The sequence below is a fragment of the Rhododendron vialii genome, chromosome 13a (genome assembly GCF_030253575.1).
Source record: "Rhododendron vialii isolate Sample 1 chromosome 13a, ASM3025357v1".
Taxonomy (NCBI): domain Eukaryota; kingdom Viridiplantae; phylum Streptophyta; class Magnoliopsida; order Ericales; family Ericaceae; genus Rhododendron; species Rhododendron vialii.
In genome coordinates, this window is record NC_080569.1 from 888,317 (window position 1) to 904,341 (window position 16,025).

The 16,025-nt window shown below is 38.7% G+C and overlaps 2 protein-coding genes across 3 annotated transcripts; both read left to right on the top strand.

Annotated features, from left to right (window-relative positions):
• The first annotated feature begins 1,440 nt into the window (after positions 1-1,440).
• Positions 1,441-9,237, top strand: LOC131315039 (kinesin-like protein KIN-14I). Of its 2 annotated transcripts, none has more exons than XM_058344088.1 (19): positions 1,441-1,950; positions 2,781-2,947; positions 3,044-3,184; positions 3,417-3,653; positions 3,755-3,820; positions 4,567-4,635; positions 4,851-4,925; positions 5,037-5,165; positions 5,249-5,330; positions 5,430-5,525; positions 5,625-5,798; positions 5,879-5,985; positions 6,089-6,267; positions 6,523-6,684; positions 6,765-7,018; positions 7,106-7,269; positions 7,376-7,552; positions 8,216-8,703; positions 8,825-9,237. In XM_058344088.1, exons 1-19 carry the CDS (start codon positions 1,833-1,835, stop codon positions 8,958-8,960), a joined length of 3,021 nt encoding a protein of 1,006 aa, XP_058200071.1. In that variant the 5' UTR covers positions 1,441-1,832; the 3' UTR covers positions 8,961-9,237. The 2 variants fall into 2 exon arrangements, with proteins under 2 accessions (XP_058200071.1, XP_058200072.1); XM_058344089.1 differs by having other exon boundaries at positions 8,831-9,237.
• Positions 9,238-10,341: 1,104 nt separating this feature from the next.
• Positions 10,342-15,772, top strand: LOC131315046 (uncharacterized). Its single transcript, XM_058344100.1, has 10 exons — positions 10,342-10,890; positions 10,997-11,080; positions 11,747-11,880; positions 11,963-12,060; positions 12,720-12,808; positions 12,895-13,000; positions 14,031-14,185; positions 14,264-14,334; positions 15,179-15,293; positions 15,424-15,772. The coding sequence occupies exons 1-10, from the start codon at positions 10,639-10,641 to the stop codon at positions 15,589-15,591; spliced, it is 1,272 nt and encodes a 423-aa protein (XP_058200083.1). The 5' UTR covers positions 10,342-10,638; the 3' UTR covers positions 15,592-15,772.
• Positions 15,773-16,025: the final 253 nt, after the last annotated feature.

Genomic DNA, 16,025 nt, shown 5'->3' on the forward strand with positions numbered 1-16,025 from the left:
AAGGTCAAATAAAAAGTTCATGTTGTTAATGAAAGTTTACGAAGATTCTCACGCACTTTAAAGATAATTGTCGAATATCACATCCCAACTAAGTAGTATCTTTCTTTCTTCAATTTACTACTTACGAAGTTGCATGTAAATCGATCCATGATGAAAACCTCGAGAAAGGTTAAATTAAATAGGCATGAAATGCTAAATTCTATAAGGACTTTTTAGGGTAGGTATTCAGTGACCGGAAAAGATATCTGCACCGACGGTTTCCGTAGGGAAACCGTACCGACCGCCACGCGTGGCCGTCTCCGGCCACCGGACGGCCGATCCGAGTCGTCCAAAATTTTTTTTTTTAAAAAACGAGGGGGCCCATCGCGGGAATCAACGGCATCCGAGGTGTGTAAGGTACTTGATCCGAATACCATTTTTTCGTGTATATATGTATATTCCCGCGAATATACATATATACACGAAAAAAGGGTGCTCGGATCAAGCACCTTACACACCTTGGATGCCGTTGATTCCTGCAAGAGCCCCCTCGTTTTTTTTTTTTTAAATTTTTGGACGGCTTGGATTGACCGTCCGGTGGCCGTCGGTACGGTTTCCCTACGGAAACTGTCGGTGCAAATAGTAGTACTCTTCAGTGACTATATACTCAATATGTGCATCACGACAGACAAGAAAGAATTCATGTACTTTTACTTGGGACAAAAACTTCAAATATATCTCCAGAAAATGTTATTTTTGATTTTTCAAAAGTTAACATAGAGAACACATACACTAACTAAAAACGAGCTTAACCTCTCGTCGTACTTAAAGAATCTGAATTCTCAACGAAACGCAATGTAGAATGTGGGAAAAATGCAACTTCTACCATTTATTTTCGGACATAATTATAGATAATTAAGATATTAACCGAGATCAAAAGGTTATTATTATTATTATTATTATTATTATTGATATTGAGTTACAATCAACCCCTTATTGATTATTGGTAAATAATCAATTTTCGTCCTAAATTCGCAGGCACAAAAACTGAATTGGTCAATCTAAGATCGACACTTGAGTGAGCTGATTTTTTGTAAAAATTCTTAAAATAATATATTAAACAAATTAAACGATTTTAATTATTAACGTGAAACTCCGAGACGAGTTTTTACGCAATCTAGTACTACTGTTATATACTGGGGTGTGTGTGCCCATAGTTGGGCCTAATATTTCACTTTTCGTTGTACTTGATCTCGCTACCGCAAGTTAAGTTTTGGACTATCCGGAATACAGTATTTTGTTAGAAGAGGACCCGAAAATATAGGAAGCCAGGGTTCGGAGCCTGGAGGCTCGGAACGAGGTTCGGAAACTATGGCCTTGGAAAAGTTTATAGGAGTATTAGATATATGTCGATGTAGTAGTTGTATAAAGCACAGACTACAGAGAGAGACAGAGTGAGTGAGTGAGTGCTTTCGGAGTTAGAGAGAGAAGAACATGACCGAGGTGTAAAAGTAGAAACAAAGCAAGAAAAGAAACACATCAAACAGACAGCAAATGCCATAACTCCCCACATTCGAAACTTTCCTTATCTCTCTCTCTCTCTCTCTCTCTCTCTCTCTCTCTTTGCTTCTCCGAAACTCAACCTCCTCCTTATAACACCCTATCTTGCCCGAAAACCCTAGCGCTTCTGCAGTTCCTTGATCCTACTTGTGATCTTCTTGTTCATCTTTCGAGAATTTTTTAAGATATGTCTTTGATTTCTTGATAATTTATGTTTGAATTGTCATTTATCGTGGCAATCGGAGCTTTGATGGTGGAAATTTGAGGCATTGATTTAAGAGAGGGTTTTTGATATGGCGGCGGGAGGTGCATTGTCGTTTTCAGTGGCGTCAGTGGTGGAGGATGTTCTTCAGCAGCACGGGGTTCGGTCCAGAGAGATTGATTTGGACTCACGCAGAGCAGAGGAGGCCGGTAAAAGCTTTCATCTTTTTGATCAAATGAGCGGGTTTTTTTCACTCTTCTTTTATCAGCATAATTTTATTTGAAGGCTTGATTCGATAAACGGCACGAAGAAGATCATTAAATCTTTCTGAAAATATACTAACTTATCCCAAGATATCATTTTTAACTGTTGTTTTTTGTTGAAAGAGTAGAATAATCCAATCCTCACACTTGATCCAATCTTTTGTTGAGATAAAATTAGGCTTAACCCGAGAAGCTTCTTTCACCAAATTTGGTGAAAAAAATCTCTTATATGACTCGATGCGAAAGGTTCTTTATTAATTTGATATCACTCTAGTGAGTGGATTGGAGCTCAGCTTTTTTGTTTTTGACTAAGAATTAGGTGAAGGATTGGGGATATCCTTTCCTTAAAAGTCTGATTCTTTAGGTTTATTTTTTAGTGGATCATATAACAAAGCAATCGCAACATGCTACAAAGCTTAATCTGGATATTTGGCCCAGTTGAGATGGGTTTTCTTCATTTATAGGAGTAATTTAGAACAGCAGGAAGGCTGGAGCTTTTCTTTCCCTTATTTTTATTTGTTTGTTTTTTCAGTTTCTATCAGAATAGTGTTGCAGCGGTATATGGCAGAATGTTCCATTTCTCATTATCCGTCTGGTTTTGCAATCTATGTGGGTTCTGGGGATCATTTTGGATTGTATTTTGTAATTGCTGGTAGTAGTTGATCACTCAACACTAGCAAATTAAAGTCCTTATCTCTTCCAGTGTTATTACATACATTCTTCGTACTTACTACCTCCTTTTTGTGAGTCCTTATTGCTATCATATTTGACTCTAGCAACAAGACGGTATGAGGCAGCTGGGTGGCTAAGAAAGATGGTTGGAGTTGTTGCTGCTAAAGATTTGCCAGCAGAGCCTTCTGAGGAAGAGTTTCGGCTTGGATTGAGAAGTGGCCTGATTCTATGCACCGTACTCAATAAAGTTCAACCTGGAGCTGTGCCAAAGGTGATCCCTAATTCAAATTGGCTCAACTTGCACTTTTTTGTTATTGTTCTACTATTATGAGTTATAGTTGTAGTTATGTTTGCTTAATGGATTCAGGTGGTAGAGAGTCCTGATTCTGCTCTTGTACCTGATGGGGCAGCTTTGTCTGCGTATCAATATTTTGAAAACGTGAGAAACTTTCTTGTCGCTGTGCAAGATATGGGGCTTCCAACTTTTGAGGCATCTGATCTGGAACAAGTAGGTGTTTCGCTATGGAAGCAATGCTACTAAGATCTTGATTCCATAATTGTTCTTAAGAAACATATCATAGCTTACATATGCTAAATCTAACCAAAACAGGCTATATGAGTCCATTTTACCCACTCTGCTGTCTAAAAGGGCTGTATCGGAAGTTGATCTTATAAATCCAACTATGCATGTAGCTTTTTATTGATTGGTCACATTGTTCTAATCTCTATAAATTTGGCAGGGAGGAAAATCTGCAAGGGTGGTGAGTTGTGCTCTAGCACTTAAATCCTACAGTGACTGGAAACAAACAGGTGGAATTGGAGTATGGAAATTCGGCGGAAATCTAAAACCCACAACTTCTGGAAAGAATTTTCTGCGCAAGAATTCAGATCCATTTACAGGATCCTTATCAAGGACCTTGTCAGCTGGCGAAAGTTCTTTGAGTGCTATATCTCCTAACCTCGACCCTAATAATAAGGTTAGGACTTTTATCACAGTGATAGATACCTTGATTGCTTTGTCATAGAATCATACTTGAATGAGGAGAATTTCTGATTTTTTTCATGTGTTTATTTTCAGTCTACTTCTTTGAGTATGCTTGTTCGTGCAATTCTCTTGGATAAGAAGCCTGACGAAATTCCAACTGTAAGCTGTTAATATCAATACTGATGTAATGTAGAGGAAATTCTGTAATCATGCTGGGAAAATGGGGAATCATTTATAAGTGAATTGGAACACAATCAAGAAAGTGCTGATTTGTTCAATCTTTTGCACTTGTTTCCAGCGGCGGAGGTAAGTTGACGCCCAAGGGGGGGGGGGGGGGGGGGGGGGGGGGGGTGTTGTTTGGTGCGAATCACCCCCGTTTCAAAAAAAAAACTACTCTAATGGAAGTTGATTAGGTAGTTACCGGTATCTGAACATCTTGATTTTTTAAATAAATGATGAGAAAACAGCAGAAAATAAACTATTTGGATTATGAAAATAATATTTCAATGACTTTCATTTAAAGATTTAAAGACCACAAAGTGGTTGAATCAAGCTTTTATTCTTTTTTATAACAAAACAAAGTTCATGATAAAACATGACTTTACACCTAACATTTCTCTTCGTTTTTTTTATTAACAACAATACTATTGAACAGTGCCACCCCCTATTGAAAATCGTGGCCATTGCTTTTTTCGACTGTTAAAACCAAACGGAAAAAGGTTTGAGAAGCTACGAGAAAGAATGAATGGCTAAAGAACCAATATTTACACACACACACACCAGACTATTAGACGGTTATTTTCCCAGTTAGGAGTTTTGACCATTACTGCTGCTGTGTTAACAACTGAAACTGTGACCATTTTATTAGTATCATCCTAGTTATAGTGCTCTTCTTCGTGCACCAGCTGGTGGAGTCCGTACTATCAAAGGTTGTGGAGGAGTTCGAGCATCGCGTTGCCGGCCAAACTGAATTGGTAAGCTGTTATTTATACAACATTACAACCACTTCTCTTTGTACAGATGATAGTTAAGTGCAAGTGGTGCTGCATATCATCTGTAAACATTTTAGAAACTTGGGCCACTAACATTTAGCAGTTGATATAGAGTTTGATGTGTTCCAAACTAAAATCATCTTGTTATTTATTCGTTCTGTTATATCTTTTAACTCTTCTTCCCCCAATTTTAACAGAGAAAAACAACTTCAAAAGATGTCCTTACTCAGGCAAATACCTCTCTGTTGAAGCATGGCTCTGCTGATATCAAGGTATTTTTGGTGATCATAAGCTTTTGGAACAATTGAGCAGGCACATACTTGATGCATCAAAATCAGTCCATAGCATTATATTCATCTTTCTCTATTTATGGAGTTATACAGAAAGAAGAGCGAAAGTTTAGGGCAAAGATTGGGGAAAGCTTTCATAAAGCCCATATCCTGGAGGAGGAAGCTGAAAAGCAAATTCTGAAACAACAAATGATATTTGAACGGCAGAATAAAGAGATTACAGTATGACCTAGCTGCATTAACTTTGCATCAGTCCTACTGTCGTCTTTTATGTGGATGTTGATGTTTAGTTTACTTCCATGTAGGAGCTAAAACAAACTCTTCACACTACGAAAGCTGGCATTCAGTTCATGCAAATGAAGTTCCATGAGGATATCCATAATCTTGGTAGGAGTTTAGATAGTTCATAGTGTTTTGTTTTTTAATTAATTAAATAGTACCATTTTTTGTTTGGCTTATATCTCATTTTAACTCTTGCCTTCGTAGGTTTGAACATTCATGGCCTTGCCCATGCTGCTTCTGGATATCACAAAGTTCTCGAGGAAAACCGGAAGCTATACAATCAAGTTCAAGACCTTAAGGGTAAAATTACTGATTCCCCAAAGTTGCAATCACACTTGCTTTTGAATTTTATCTAAGTCACGATCTCATTACTTACTTTTCTATTTTTTTCGCTTGTAGGAAGTATTAGGGTTTATTGTCGAGTCAGGCCCTTCTTGGGTGGACAATCAAACTATTTAAGCTCGGTGGGTCATATGGAGGAGGGAACAATTACTATAACTACACCATCCAAGCATGGAAAAGGTTGTAGGTCATTCAACTTCAACAAAGTTTTTGGGCCTTCTGCAACCCAAGGTTGGTAAACTTTTGATTTGGCTTCTGCTTATTATTTCTACCATTTTTTTTTAACTTTATTCATTCCTCTTGCATTTCAGCGGAGGTCTTTTTAGATACCCAACCACTGATTCGATCTGTCCTTGATGGGTACAATGTGTGTATATTTGCCTATGGCCAAACTGGGTCAGGAAAAACTTTCACAATGGTGAGATATACCTACGTTTATCTAGTAAAATGTTAGAATCTAAATCAAGATATCTTTATGTAAGCATTCAAGCCATTGATTATCTTCTTTTGTATGTTTTCAGACTGGACCTAGAGATCTTACGGAGCAAAGTCAAGGCGTAAATTACAGAGCATTGAGCGATTTGTTTCTTCTGGCAGAGCAAAGAAAGAACACCTTCCGATATGATGTTTCTGTGCAGATGATTGAGATATATAATGAACAAGTTAGAGATCTCCTTGTTACTGGTGGTCTTAACAAAAGATATCCTTCAATAGTCGTCAATTTTTCTTCCATGCATTAAATTTGAACTGGGCATCATAATTGTGCTGGTCTAACTTTTATTGAGGAAGTGAATCATCAAATAGCCATTCAAACAAATAAATATTCTATCGGGAAGTATTTATACATCGGTTAAAACTTACTGTAAATTTGGAAGTATTTTAGTACTTAAATGTGGTTTTTGACTCCTTCCCCAACCCCTCTGCGGTTCTTATGTTTTCCTTGATTGGTGAACACATTAGAGATCCACAATAGTTCTCAGTCAGGAGTCAATGTACCAGATGCAAGCCTTGTTCGAGTTTCATCTACATATGACGTCATTGAGTTGATGAACTTAGGACAAAGGAACCGTGCAGTGGGTGCAACAGCTCTCAATGACCGCAGTAGTCGCTCTCATAGGTGTGTTTTATTTATCCCTCCATTTGGTCCTCTAAACATCTGTTTCGATATCACTGACTCTACTACTAATCCATTTGCAGTTGCTTGACTGTTCATGTCGAAGGAAGGGACTTGACATCCGGAACAATTCTTCGTGGCTGTATGCATTTGGTGGATCTCGCGGGAAGTGAGAGGGTACACAAATCTGAAGTTACAGGAGATAGACTTAAAGAGGCGCAACATATTAACAGATCTCTTTCCGCTTTGGGCGATGTGATCTCTTCCCTTGCCCAAAAGAATTCACACGTCCCATACAGGAATAGCAAACTCACACAATTGCTCCAAGACTCGCTTGGTAATCTAAATGAATGGGTTCATTGGGTTCTCTTTCATCCTTTCTTCTATCTTAAATTTACATTGTGGGGTGGTATGTCTATTTTAGGAGGGCAGGCCAAGACGCTAATGTTTGTTCACATAAGCCCTGAGGCTGACGCTATAGGAGAAACCATAAGTACACTCAAATTTGCTGAGCGAGTTGCCACTGTTGAACTTGGTGCTGCCCGAGTAAACAAAGATGGTGCAGATGTTAAAGAGCTCAAAGAGCAGGTTCGTACCTTCTATTGTTTGACCTGCATTACCTCTCCATCATACTTGCAGAAGAAACTTTGTAGTTCTTGTTTTGTTTCACCAAGTATTTGAATGCTCATTTCAGATTGCTAGTCTTAAAGCAGCCTTGGTAAGGAAAGAAGGAAAATCAGAGACCATGCAGGAGAAAGTATCTGGTAGTCCATGTGGCATAGTGTCATCACCTTATAGCCCACAGGACGGAGTTACATTGGATGATCAGAAGAGCCGCTGGAAACCAATGGGGGATGTAGGCAACATAGAGGTAAACATTCTCTCCATTTCGGTATTAGAATCAAACCATTTCCCTGTAGACCTGTTATGCCAAACTTGGATTTAACACCTTAAATGTATTCTGTTGGAAGTATACTGATTTTCCATTTGTGTAGTTCTAATTACCTCGCTGAAACATTTGAGTGTTAGCCTTGTTATGTAACCATGACAGTGACTAATTCCTATCAGTTATTTTGTGAACACTACCTTCCAACGCCATGCTCAGTAAAATGCTTACAACGTCGCACACATCTAACTGGATACACTTCCTTCGAAAAATTAGTTTTATGACAGTGCGGACTCGTGGTGGGGCAGAAAATCATTCTAAATACAAGACATGCTTATTGCAAAGGCATCGCTCCATAGTTTAATCTAGTGAGGGAAACCGTACTTATCCTCAATATAAAAAGGAGGATGGGGCTCACATAATAAAAGATTCTGTAAGTAATGCAGGTGACTTGTTGTTAAGAAGGGTTCGACGTTCATGCTAATTCTTACGCATGGAAGTTTTTTTAAATTTTTTTTTTTTATAGCAATTATGGTTAAACTATATTGTTTTTGATATAGTACTTACTTATTTCTGTCCAGTCATCTCATTCACATCTTTGTATATGAAGAGTTCATGTCATGACTAATGATATATATGTTTTTTCAGGTTAATAACTTAGCATTGAGGCAAAAGAGGCAAAGTTTCGATCTTGATGAGCTATTAGGAAATTCATCTCCTTGGCCTCCAGTCAGTAGCCCTGGTCAGAATTACGGAGAGGATGATAGAGAAGCAGGAACCGGTGAGTGGGTAGATAAGGTCATGGTGAACAGGCAAGAAGCTTTAAATGGAGTTCAAAACCCTTTAGGACATTGGGGAACAGACAATGGACTTGTGTCTGATGCCTTTTACCAGAAATATTTAACGGATTCTTCAAAAATATACACAGAGCCATCGTACAACATATTTGCAGGAAGCAACCAGTTTGAGATTGCTACTACTGATGATTTGGATGAGCTAGATGCCGGCACTAGTGATTCCTCAGAGCCTGATTTGCTTTGGCAATTTAATCATTCCAAACTTAATAACTTTACGACTGGGACTGGATCAAAGGCTCAGAAACCTAATCCAAAGCTAGCCAAGAGCTCAGAACTAAGGTAAAGCTATTGTTTTAATTCTGTTCTATCTACATGTTCTTTACTCTGTCTTGTTCTACTTCTGTCCAGCGGAAAATGTCTTTCTGTTGCGTTTCAAAGTTTCTGACAACTTGTTATTCAGCGGCAGGAATGTGATTCCTAAAGTAGGCGCCTCGATGCCACAAAAATTATCAAATGGCACTGGTCCCATTTCTCAGCGGAACGGGAGGCACGGAATTCCTACTGAAGCTAAGCGGAAAACTGGGAATAGAAAGTAGGGGAGATGCATGTATATCTTTTTTAATGTTCTAACTTTTTATCGCTACATTAGGGTATTGAGTGTTGAGAGAGGTGAGATGTTCCATACCAAAAGTTTTTTTTGTTTTTTTTTTCCGCTTAATTTCTTTATGGTTTCGTTTTTTTATTGTTTATATGTATGTGAATGCAGCAATAATTCCAGTTGCTTGTAATTTGTTGTTGTCAAGCTTAACTGCTCCAACTCTTTGGAGTTTGTACACAATTTACCATTCATTGACAAGGTGTTACTGCATCTCATGAGGTCGATGGTAATGGATTTTTCTCTACTCTACTTTAGGATTAATTTTTGGAGAGATCAAGGAAACTAATATACCACAATTAGCGGGAGGCATAATCCAAGCGAGATACATTCATTTCATTTGTTGTTTATTGTGGATCTTGAAAAAATTAGTGACGGGAATCGTTGGCTGTGGTTCATACATTCAGACCTGTTCTATCACTACAATACCACCATTTTTGCCGGGAAAAATAACATTAAATTAGCCAAATTGATAGTAATGTCTAATACCATGTGGTAAATGATCTCTCTCAAACTTTCCTTTATTTGGTTAAAGAAATATCAGAAAAAGAATAGGAAGACAAATACGCCTTATACCTTTTAGCCACACGTAAATTCAAATACAAACAGACCCCTAATGGAGTTGGTTAAGTGGTTCAAAACTTGGAGACTAAACTTTTACACTTAACCCTTTCATTTTTCAACCTTTACAAAACACACCCTAAACACTAAACCTTTCATTTTTCAACCTTCATGGGATTGGTTCAGTGGTTGAAAACTTGGACTTGGTTGGACCATGCTCAAGTTTAAGTTCTCATAGCCCATTATTGAGGCTAAACAAACTCCTGACACCATCCACATGTCGTGAGACCTTAGCTTCAATTCCGACATATGTGGGTCTCTTGTAGATAATGTTGTGGTGTGTCGTGTCAATACTCCCTAGTAGAGGTGACCGTGGTTGTACTTTCATTTTGTACTCCCTCCGTCCCAATTTAATTGTCACTTTTGGGAGTTCGTGCCACTTTTCAATTAATTAGATCTTGTAATTTATAATATTTTAGGTGATTTTGAAAATATTGTATGATAGAACAAATCGAGATCTATCAAACAAGATCCATATTAGATATTAAATTTATTACCAATTTAAAAATATAACTAATTTTTTTATCCGGTTAGAATAGAACTAAAACAAGTGAATTGGGACGGAGGTAGTAACAAAAAAGAAAAAGAAACACACCCTAAAAATAAAAGAAGTAGGGATGGGCTTGGGCCCAAACTCCCAACCGGGTTTGGAGGGACCTAGAACGGTTAACGGTTACTTCCGATTTACCCTCTAGAAAACACACCGTTAGTTTTCTACATCCACGCCCCGCCGTTTCTGCTGTCTCGCCGCCGCCCCCTTATTGCAGTTCTCTCTCCCTCTCTCTCTCTCTCTCGCTCTCTCGTCCCAAAACCCTAAACCCTGCCCGTCATCCCCTAATTCACAAACGAAGAAGTACAAGATTGTCGTTTGATCGATTGAATCATTCGTTTCTTCTGCGAGTGTATACAGAACAGTATATACGTACCCATATACAGTCTCGCATATACCTTTTGCCAGTAGAATTTGGCTCTCCTAGTTCCACAGATTTTATTCCAGAATGTCCAAAGAATCGGGTAATGGTACAACTGGAGAATCTTTAGAGAAGCTCAGGGCTCTTCAAATTACTTCCCTGGAAGAGGAGGAAGACGACGAAGATCAAGTTAACGGTGAAGGCAGTGGTAATTTTTTTGACGAAGATGATGATGAAGAAGAAGAGCAAGTAGCTGTAACCCTAGGTTTTGTCGAAAAGCCGAAGAAACGGTGGTCGCTTCTTCGCCAGTTGTTTCCAAGCAAGGCTGGGGGCTCACCTGTGCGTCTAAAGTTCCCCCTTTTGATTCTTTCTTTCTTTCTGTTTTACTTTATTGTCTGGATATATGCATTGGTAGTGAAGTGATTGACTCGTGTTTCGATTGTAGGCTTGGTTGGATCCGATTGATTTGCCCTCGGGAAGATCTTGTCTCTGTGACATTTGCGGCGAGCCTTTGCAGTTCCTGCTTCAGGTTCTTATCTTCATTATTGTTGAAACATTAGTTAACCGGTGAATTTGTCAATCTTTTTGATTTCTTGTAACTGTTACTCGGGTATACTTTTTAGAATGCAGCCAATAATGGATTGTTTCTTCATTAGATCGTTTGCGGTTAGTAATGGATTGTTACCGTGTTAGATTTCTTGGAGGGTTCCAACTTAAAACCAATTGGCAATAGTTGGAGTAGCCTCTAGATTTTATTAACCAAGCTTGGGTGGCTTAGATGAGCGATGTGCGATTAAGTCTAACAGTTTCAGTTGTATTGTCTTAGCTCAGATATGTTTGCTGAGGATACAGTGGCTAACACTTCCATTAACATTCCCTCTTTGCTTCACATAAGCGAATTTCTCAGTCCTCCCATGTTTCTAAGTACAACTATTCTATTAGTTACCCTGTTTTATAAAAGTAAATGCCTTTCCAGCAGTAGTATATGATACAAGGAAAACAATGATAATGTTGAGTGGGGACTAGAAATCATTACGATGAATGACTTGAAGATTTAGGGATTTGTTTCATGACCTTTTCCATGTGACTTCTGCTGAAGTACCGTGTTTGGGTCATACATTGTAATCATATTTGCATGTATTAAGGGGAAAGGGTATGCTGGCTTTAAACTTTTTATGTTTTCTTGAGTTTCTAGGTGTATGCACCACTCTCGGAGAAGGACTCTACATTTCATCGCTCATTATATATCTTCATGTGTCAATCGATGGGTTGTCTTCTGCGAGACCAACATGAGCAATGGAAACGCCAACAAGGGAAGGCATCTCGAAGGTATGAGTCAAGGCAAGTTAGACTGATATATTCTCTTTACCCTCTTTACTTTTTGTTTCTGATTTCGGAATTTTTGGCGAAGTGTGAAGGTTTTCCGTTGCCAACTAGCCCGCTCGAATCCTTATTACTCAAGTGAACCCCCAAGACGTGATGGAACTGACAAACCTTCCGGAATTGGAGGTAGGTGTCAATATTCTACTTCAGTTTTTTAGCCCTTTCTTTCCAGACTCAGTTTTGGGTAGTTTTGTTGGCAATTAGAAACATTAGGGTCTCAGAAGTCAAAAGCAGCTAACCATACCCCCTTGGCTAAATCGCTTTAGTTTTTTTTTATTTTTTTTATAGCACAAATTCCAATTCTAGAAGGACTTTTGTAGTGGTAGGCCGAAATTTTGCACTTGCAGGCTGCAGCTACCTAAACACTAGATGTAGGAACAGTTGCGTAAGAATATGTCTGGAGAGAAATCTAGTGGAGTTCCTTGCAAATCTTTGTCTTTGCTGAAACCTTACATGACGTACACTTCTTCATGTCCATCTTTTATGTATTGCTCAAGGCCTCAAGCTTTTAATTACCTTGTCAAATTTTGACCTATGCTGTTACTGGTTGGCAAATGTGCCAGTCTGCCAACGTTTGTACACTTCTCAAATTCTGGAAGCGTATACTTGTAAAGCAAATTTGAAATATTTAGTTGTTTTCCTGCATGATGAATGACTGATTAGACGATTACACTGCTTCAAGGACTTTGTTTGAAACTGTATAAAGACATTATGCTCTCCTTACCTCATTATTCCTGTTCGTTAGCATCTTCATGATCTTATCTTTCTGATGACGCTTTCTTTAGCTGCACTCTGCAGTTGGTGTGGTACCTGGAAAGGAGATAAAGTTTGTAGCGGATGTAGAGAAGCACGTTATTGCTCAGACAAACACCAGGTCAGTTGGGGGATAAGCATGTTGCTTTATATACTTCAATAGTTCAAATCATCCATGCCTGAATTGTCCCTTCCTTTAACTCGCAGGCTATGCACTGGAAGTCAGGTCATAAAATTGAATGTCTACACTCGAGAATTTCTCCTCAGTCATCTAACAGTTGCCCCACTACCAGTTCAGCAGATATACAAAAAGGCGAGTACATTTTTTGCTTGTGTTACTTGCGGTATTTGGTTGGCATAGGACTATATTGTTACTAGTGGCACTTGCTTGCTTATGTGGCTCATAATATTTAAATGCAACTGATTAAAAGAGGGGTGGCGGATGGGAGTGGATGTTAAGTGATCTCACCTTGAACAATCCCTCTTGGATCTATAGGCATTGGCTTAGATTGTTACTCCTGGCAGTTGCTTGTTTATGTGGCTCATAATTTCTATTTCAATGTGCCGAGCAAAAAATAATTCTCCTTTAATGCGATTGACTGAGGTGTGGGGATGTTGGTTGATTTCCCCTTGAGCAATTAATCTTGACCTTATATGTTAGAAAAATGGGTTGGTTCGGACCGGACCCAACCCAACCCACATGGGTCGTCCACATAGGTTATGTGATTGAGTTGGTTAGAAGGATGAGACAGACTCCTAATCTCTATCTGTTAGGAGAGTTCAAAGATAATAGATCACCTACATCTATTAGGAGACTTTGAACTCTTGGACTTTAATCTATAAATATAGTCCTGCAGATATTTGGAGATACACACAATACAAAAGAGTTAGAGTTCAATCTCTCCTTCTCCTCTAGAAAAATTCTCCTGTCAAATATCTTCTCTCTCTAGGGTTTCCATCTAAGAACCCTACGATTTGCGGTGTGGATATCAAGAGTAGACTCTAGTAGTCTCCTCTACCCGGCGTGAAGAGAAGACAGTATTCGTATACGTAATCAGTGCTTGTAGAGCGGGCCTCAGATCGTGAAAAGCTTGAAGCAACTTAATTCCGCTGCGCTTCAATCGTACGTGTAAGTCTTATGTGATTTATGAGCTTTCGATCCTATAAAGTTAACATTATAGGTGCAAGAGATTCATTTCTGTTCTCCCACCTGTCATGCCCAGCCTGAAAGAACCATGATGGTCTTAAGGGGGGGCCGTGGAAGCTTGGGGGTTGGTGTAGTTGTCCATGAGATTGTATTTTGCTGAAATTAACTGCTGATCAAAAGTTGTCTATGTCAACAGCTGCAAGCAACAGCACGTGGCCTGAATATGAGATCTTAAATGAGGATGAACCCGAGCTTGACACAGAAATGTCCGAAGATAGTGGACATGCTAATGCATTGGTTCCAGAGAGCCATGCGGATGAAACAGTCAAGTCATTGCTGGACAAATTTGAGGTATGGATTGCTATTGTAAAAATGATCTCAGACACTATATTAAAAACCTTTACAGGGTTTTTCTTTCTCATTAAACAGGGTGATCCGGACAGAAAGAGCTTGGCCTCCTTCCAGGAGCGCATGGCCAGGGCCCCTGAGCAAGTTCTAAGGTGTACTTTAAGATCCTTTGATGTATAGACACATTACATGGATGTGAATATAGTGAACAGTTGTGTGTGTGATGTATGAAGATAAACATTGTAGATGTGGGGCTTGTTAGGTATTGTTTTTGTTTTCTGTCTGTTTCTGTTTGAAAAAAACATGTTTGATAACTCTTTTGATTTCAAGAAAATGGTACAGTTTTCCATGTTTCCAATCGGTTGGGAAACAAGTAAAGCTGTTTTCACTTGTTTTCAAAGAAGTTATCAACTCTCCTGCCTCCTCATCGCCTCGCCTATTTTGAAAACTAGCTTTTGACAGCATATGCATGTCCCAAACATACTTTTCTTGGTTTGTCTTCTTACAAACCTTGTTGGTCAATCCCAATCACTCTATCACCATTCCTGTCTGTATAATTCAGAAACTATAGTTTCGGTCTGGGAGGTGCTTCCAAAGCCATCCATTGTAGCCTTTATAGGAGTAATAGGATTTCTCCAGAAACATGCCCCCTAAGGCCCGGCTCTAGCTTCATCCCTGAGCAAGCTACTTTACTTTTATGTATATGAATTGCACGTGTCTATAAATATCTAGTTACATCTGAAGACATAACTATTTTTGTTATAGTTGTTTGCTTCTCTGATGTACTTTTGCATATCTGTTGTTAATTTTGCATGACTAACTTAAGGTGTTTCAACTGGGACATTTCAAAGTTAATTAGTAGCCAGTTCACAGTTACAGGGAACATTAGTCATTTTTTCATCTCTGTTCCTCTAGTTGATATATTTTACCCCTGAGCTATAATAGTTCCCGGGTTGGTCAAGTCTTTTAAGTCTTTCCTTTCTTCAATTATAACAGGTATTGTAGGTTTGAAAGGGCTAAACCCTTATGGCCCATGTCTAGTGGCCGACCATCCGAGACTGATATTCCGAAATGCACTCATTGTGGTGGCAGTCGCAATTTTGAATTTCAGGTTTAAATTACTTTCTTGTCATTTCTAGACACTTTGATGTTTTTGGATACGCAGTATTCAAATTTGATCTTATAGGACCATTTGCCCGTTTATCTTTGATCGAAACTTTGGCTTATGTTGGTGATTCCAGATTCTGCCTCAGTTGCTTTATTACTTTGGCGTGAAAAATGAGGTGGATTCGCTTGATTGGGCAACTATTGTTGTGTACTCATGTGAAGCCTCTTGTGAGGGAAGCAGAGCTTACAAAGAGGAGTTTGTTTGGGTTCAGCTTGCTTCTCAATCTTCTACAGTACCATGATGATACATCGCGTTTTTGACAAGTTTCACATACTACTCCGTTTTTTTACCCGCTTGGCCTTGGGAATATAGGAAAACACTATTCGTTTTTCCTGCATGTCATATTGATTCTAGTTTTCTGAGAATATGGAAGTCTTCACAAATGAAGCAAGTTCTTTTGCATTTCTGCTATCCGGACAATATTTTCTGCGCAGTGTTATTTCTCAATACATTTTGGCCATTTTCTTACCATGTATTCTTGCAGGTTTGTTAGCAACATAAAGAAAAGGGAAGCATATATATGTCACACATGTAGGAACAAAACTAGTAGTTACTAACCTCTTTGCTTTCCTTACCAAATACTACTTCCTGTCCCGTTCAAAAACTAGGTTATAAGGGATTTTGACATCTCTGGGATTTCACCTCATTTCTCTCTTATTACGTTATCCAACTAAA

Excerpts from the sequence above, each read along its gene's own strand:
- LOC131315039 (XM_058344088.1), top strand. The coding sequence starts at position 1,833 with ATGGCGGCGGGAGGTGCATTGTCGTTTTCAGTGGCGTCAGTGGTGGAG. Across the intron at positions 2,948-3,043 it reads AACCTGGAGCTGTGCCAAAG|GTGGTAGAGAGTCCTGATTC; the intron begins GTGATCCCTAAT and ends TAATGGATTCAG. Across the intron at positions 5,526-5,624 it reads TCAAGTTCAAGACCTTAAGG|GAAGTATTAGGGTTTATTGT; the intron begins GTAAAATTACTG and ends TTTCGCTTGTAG.
- LOC131315046 (XM_058344100.1), top strand. The coding sequence starts at position 10,639 with ATGTCCAAAGAATCGGGTAATGGTACAACTGGAGAATCTTTAGAGAAG. Across the intron at positions 10,891-10,996 it reads GCAAGGCTGGGGGCTCACCT|GCTTGGTTGGATCCGATTGA; the intron begins GTGCGTCTAAAG and ends TTTCGATTGTAG. Across the intron at positions 14,186-14,263 it reads CATTGCTGGACAAATTTGAG|GGTGATCCGGACAGAAAGAG; the intron begins GTATGGATTGCT and ends CTCATTAAACAG.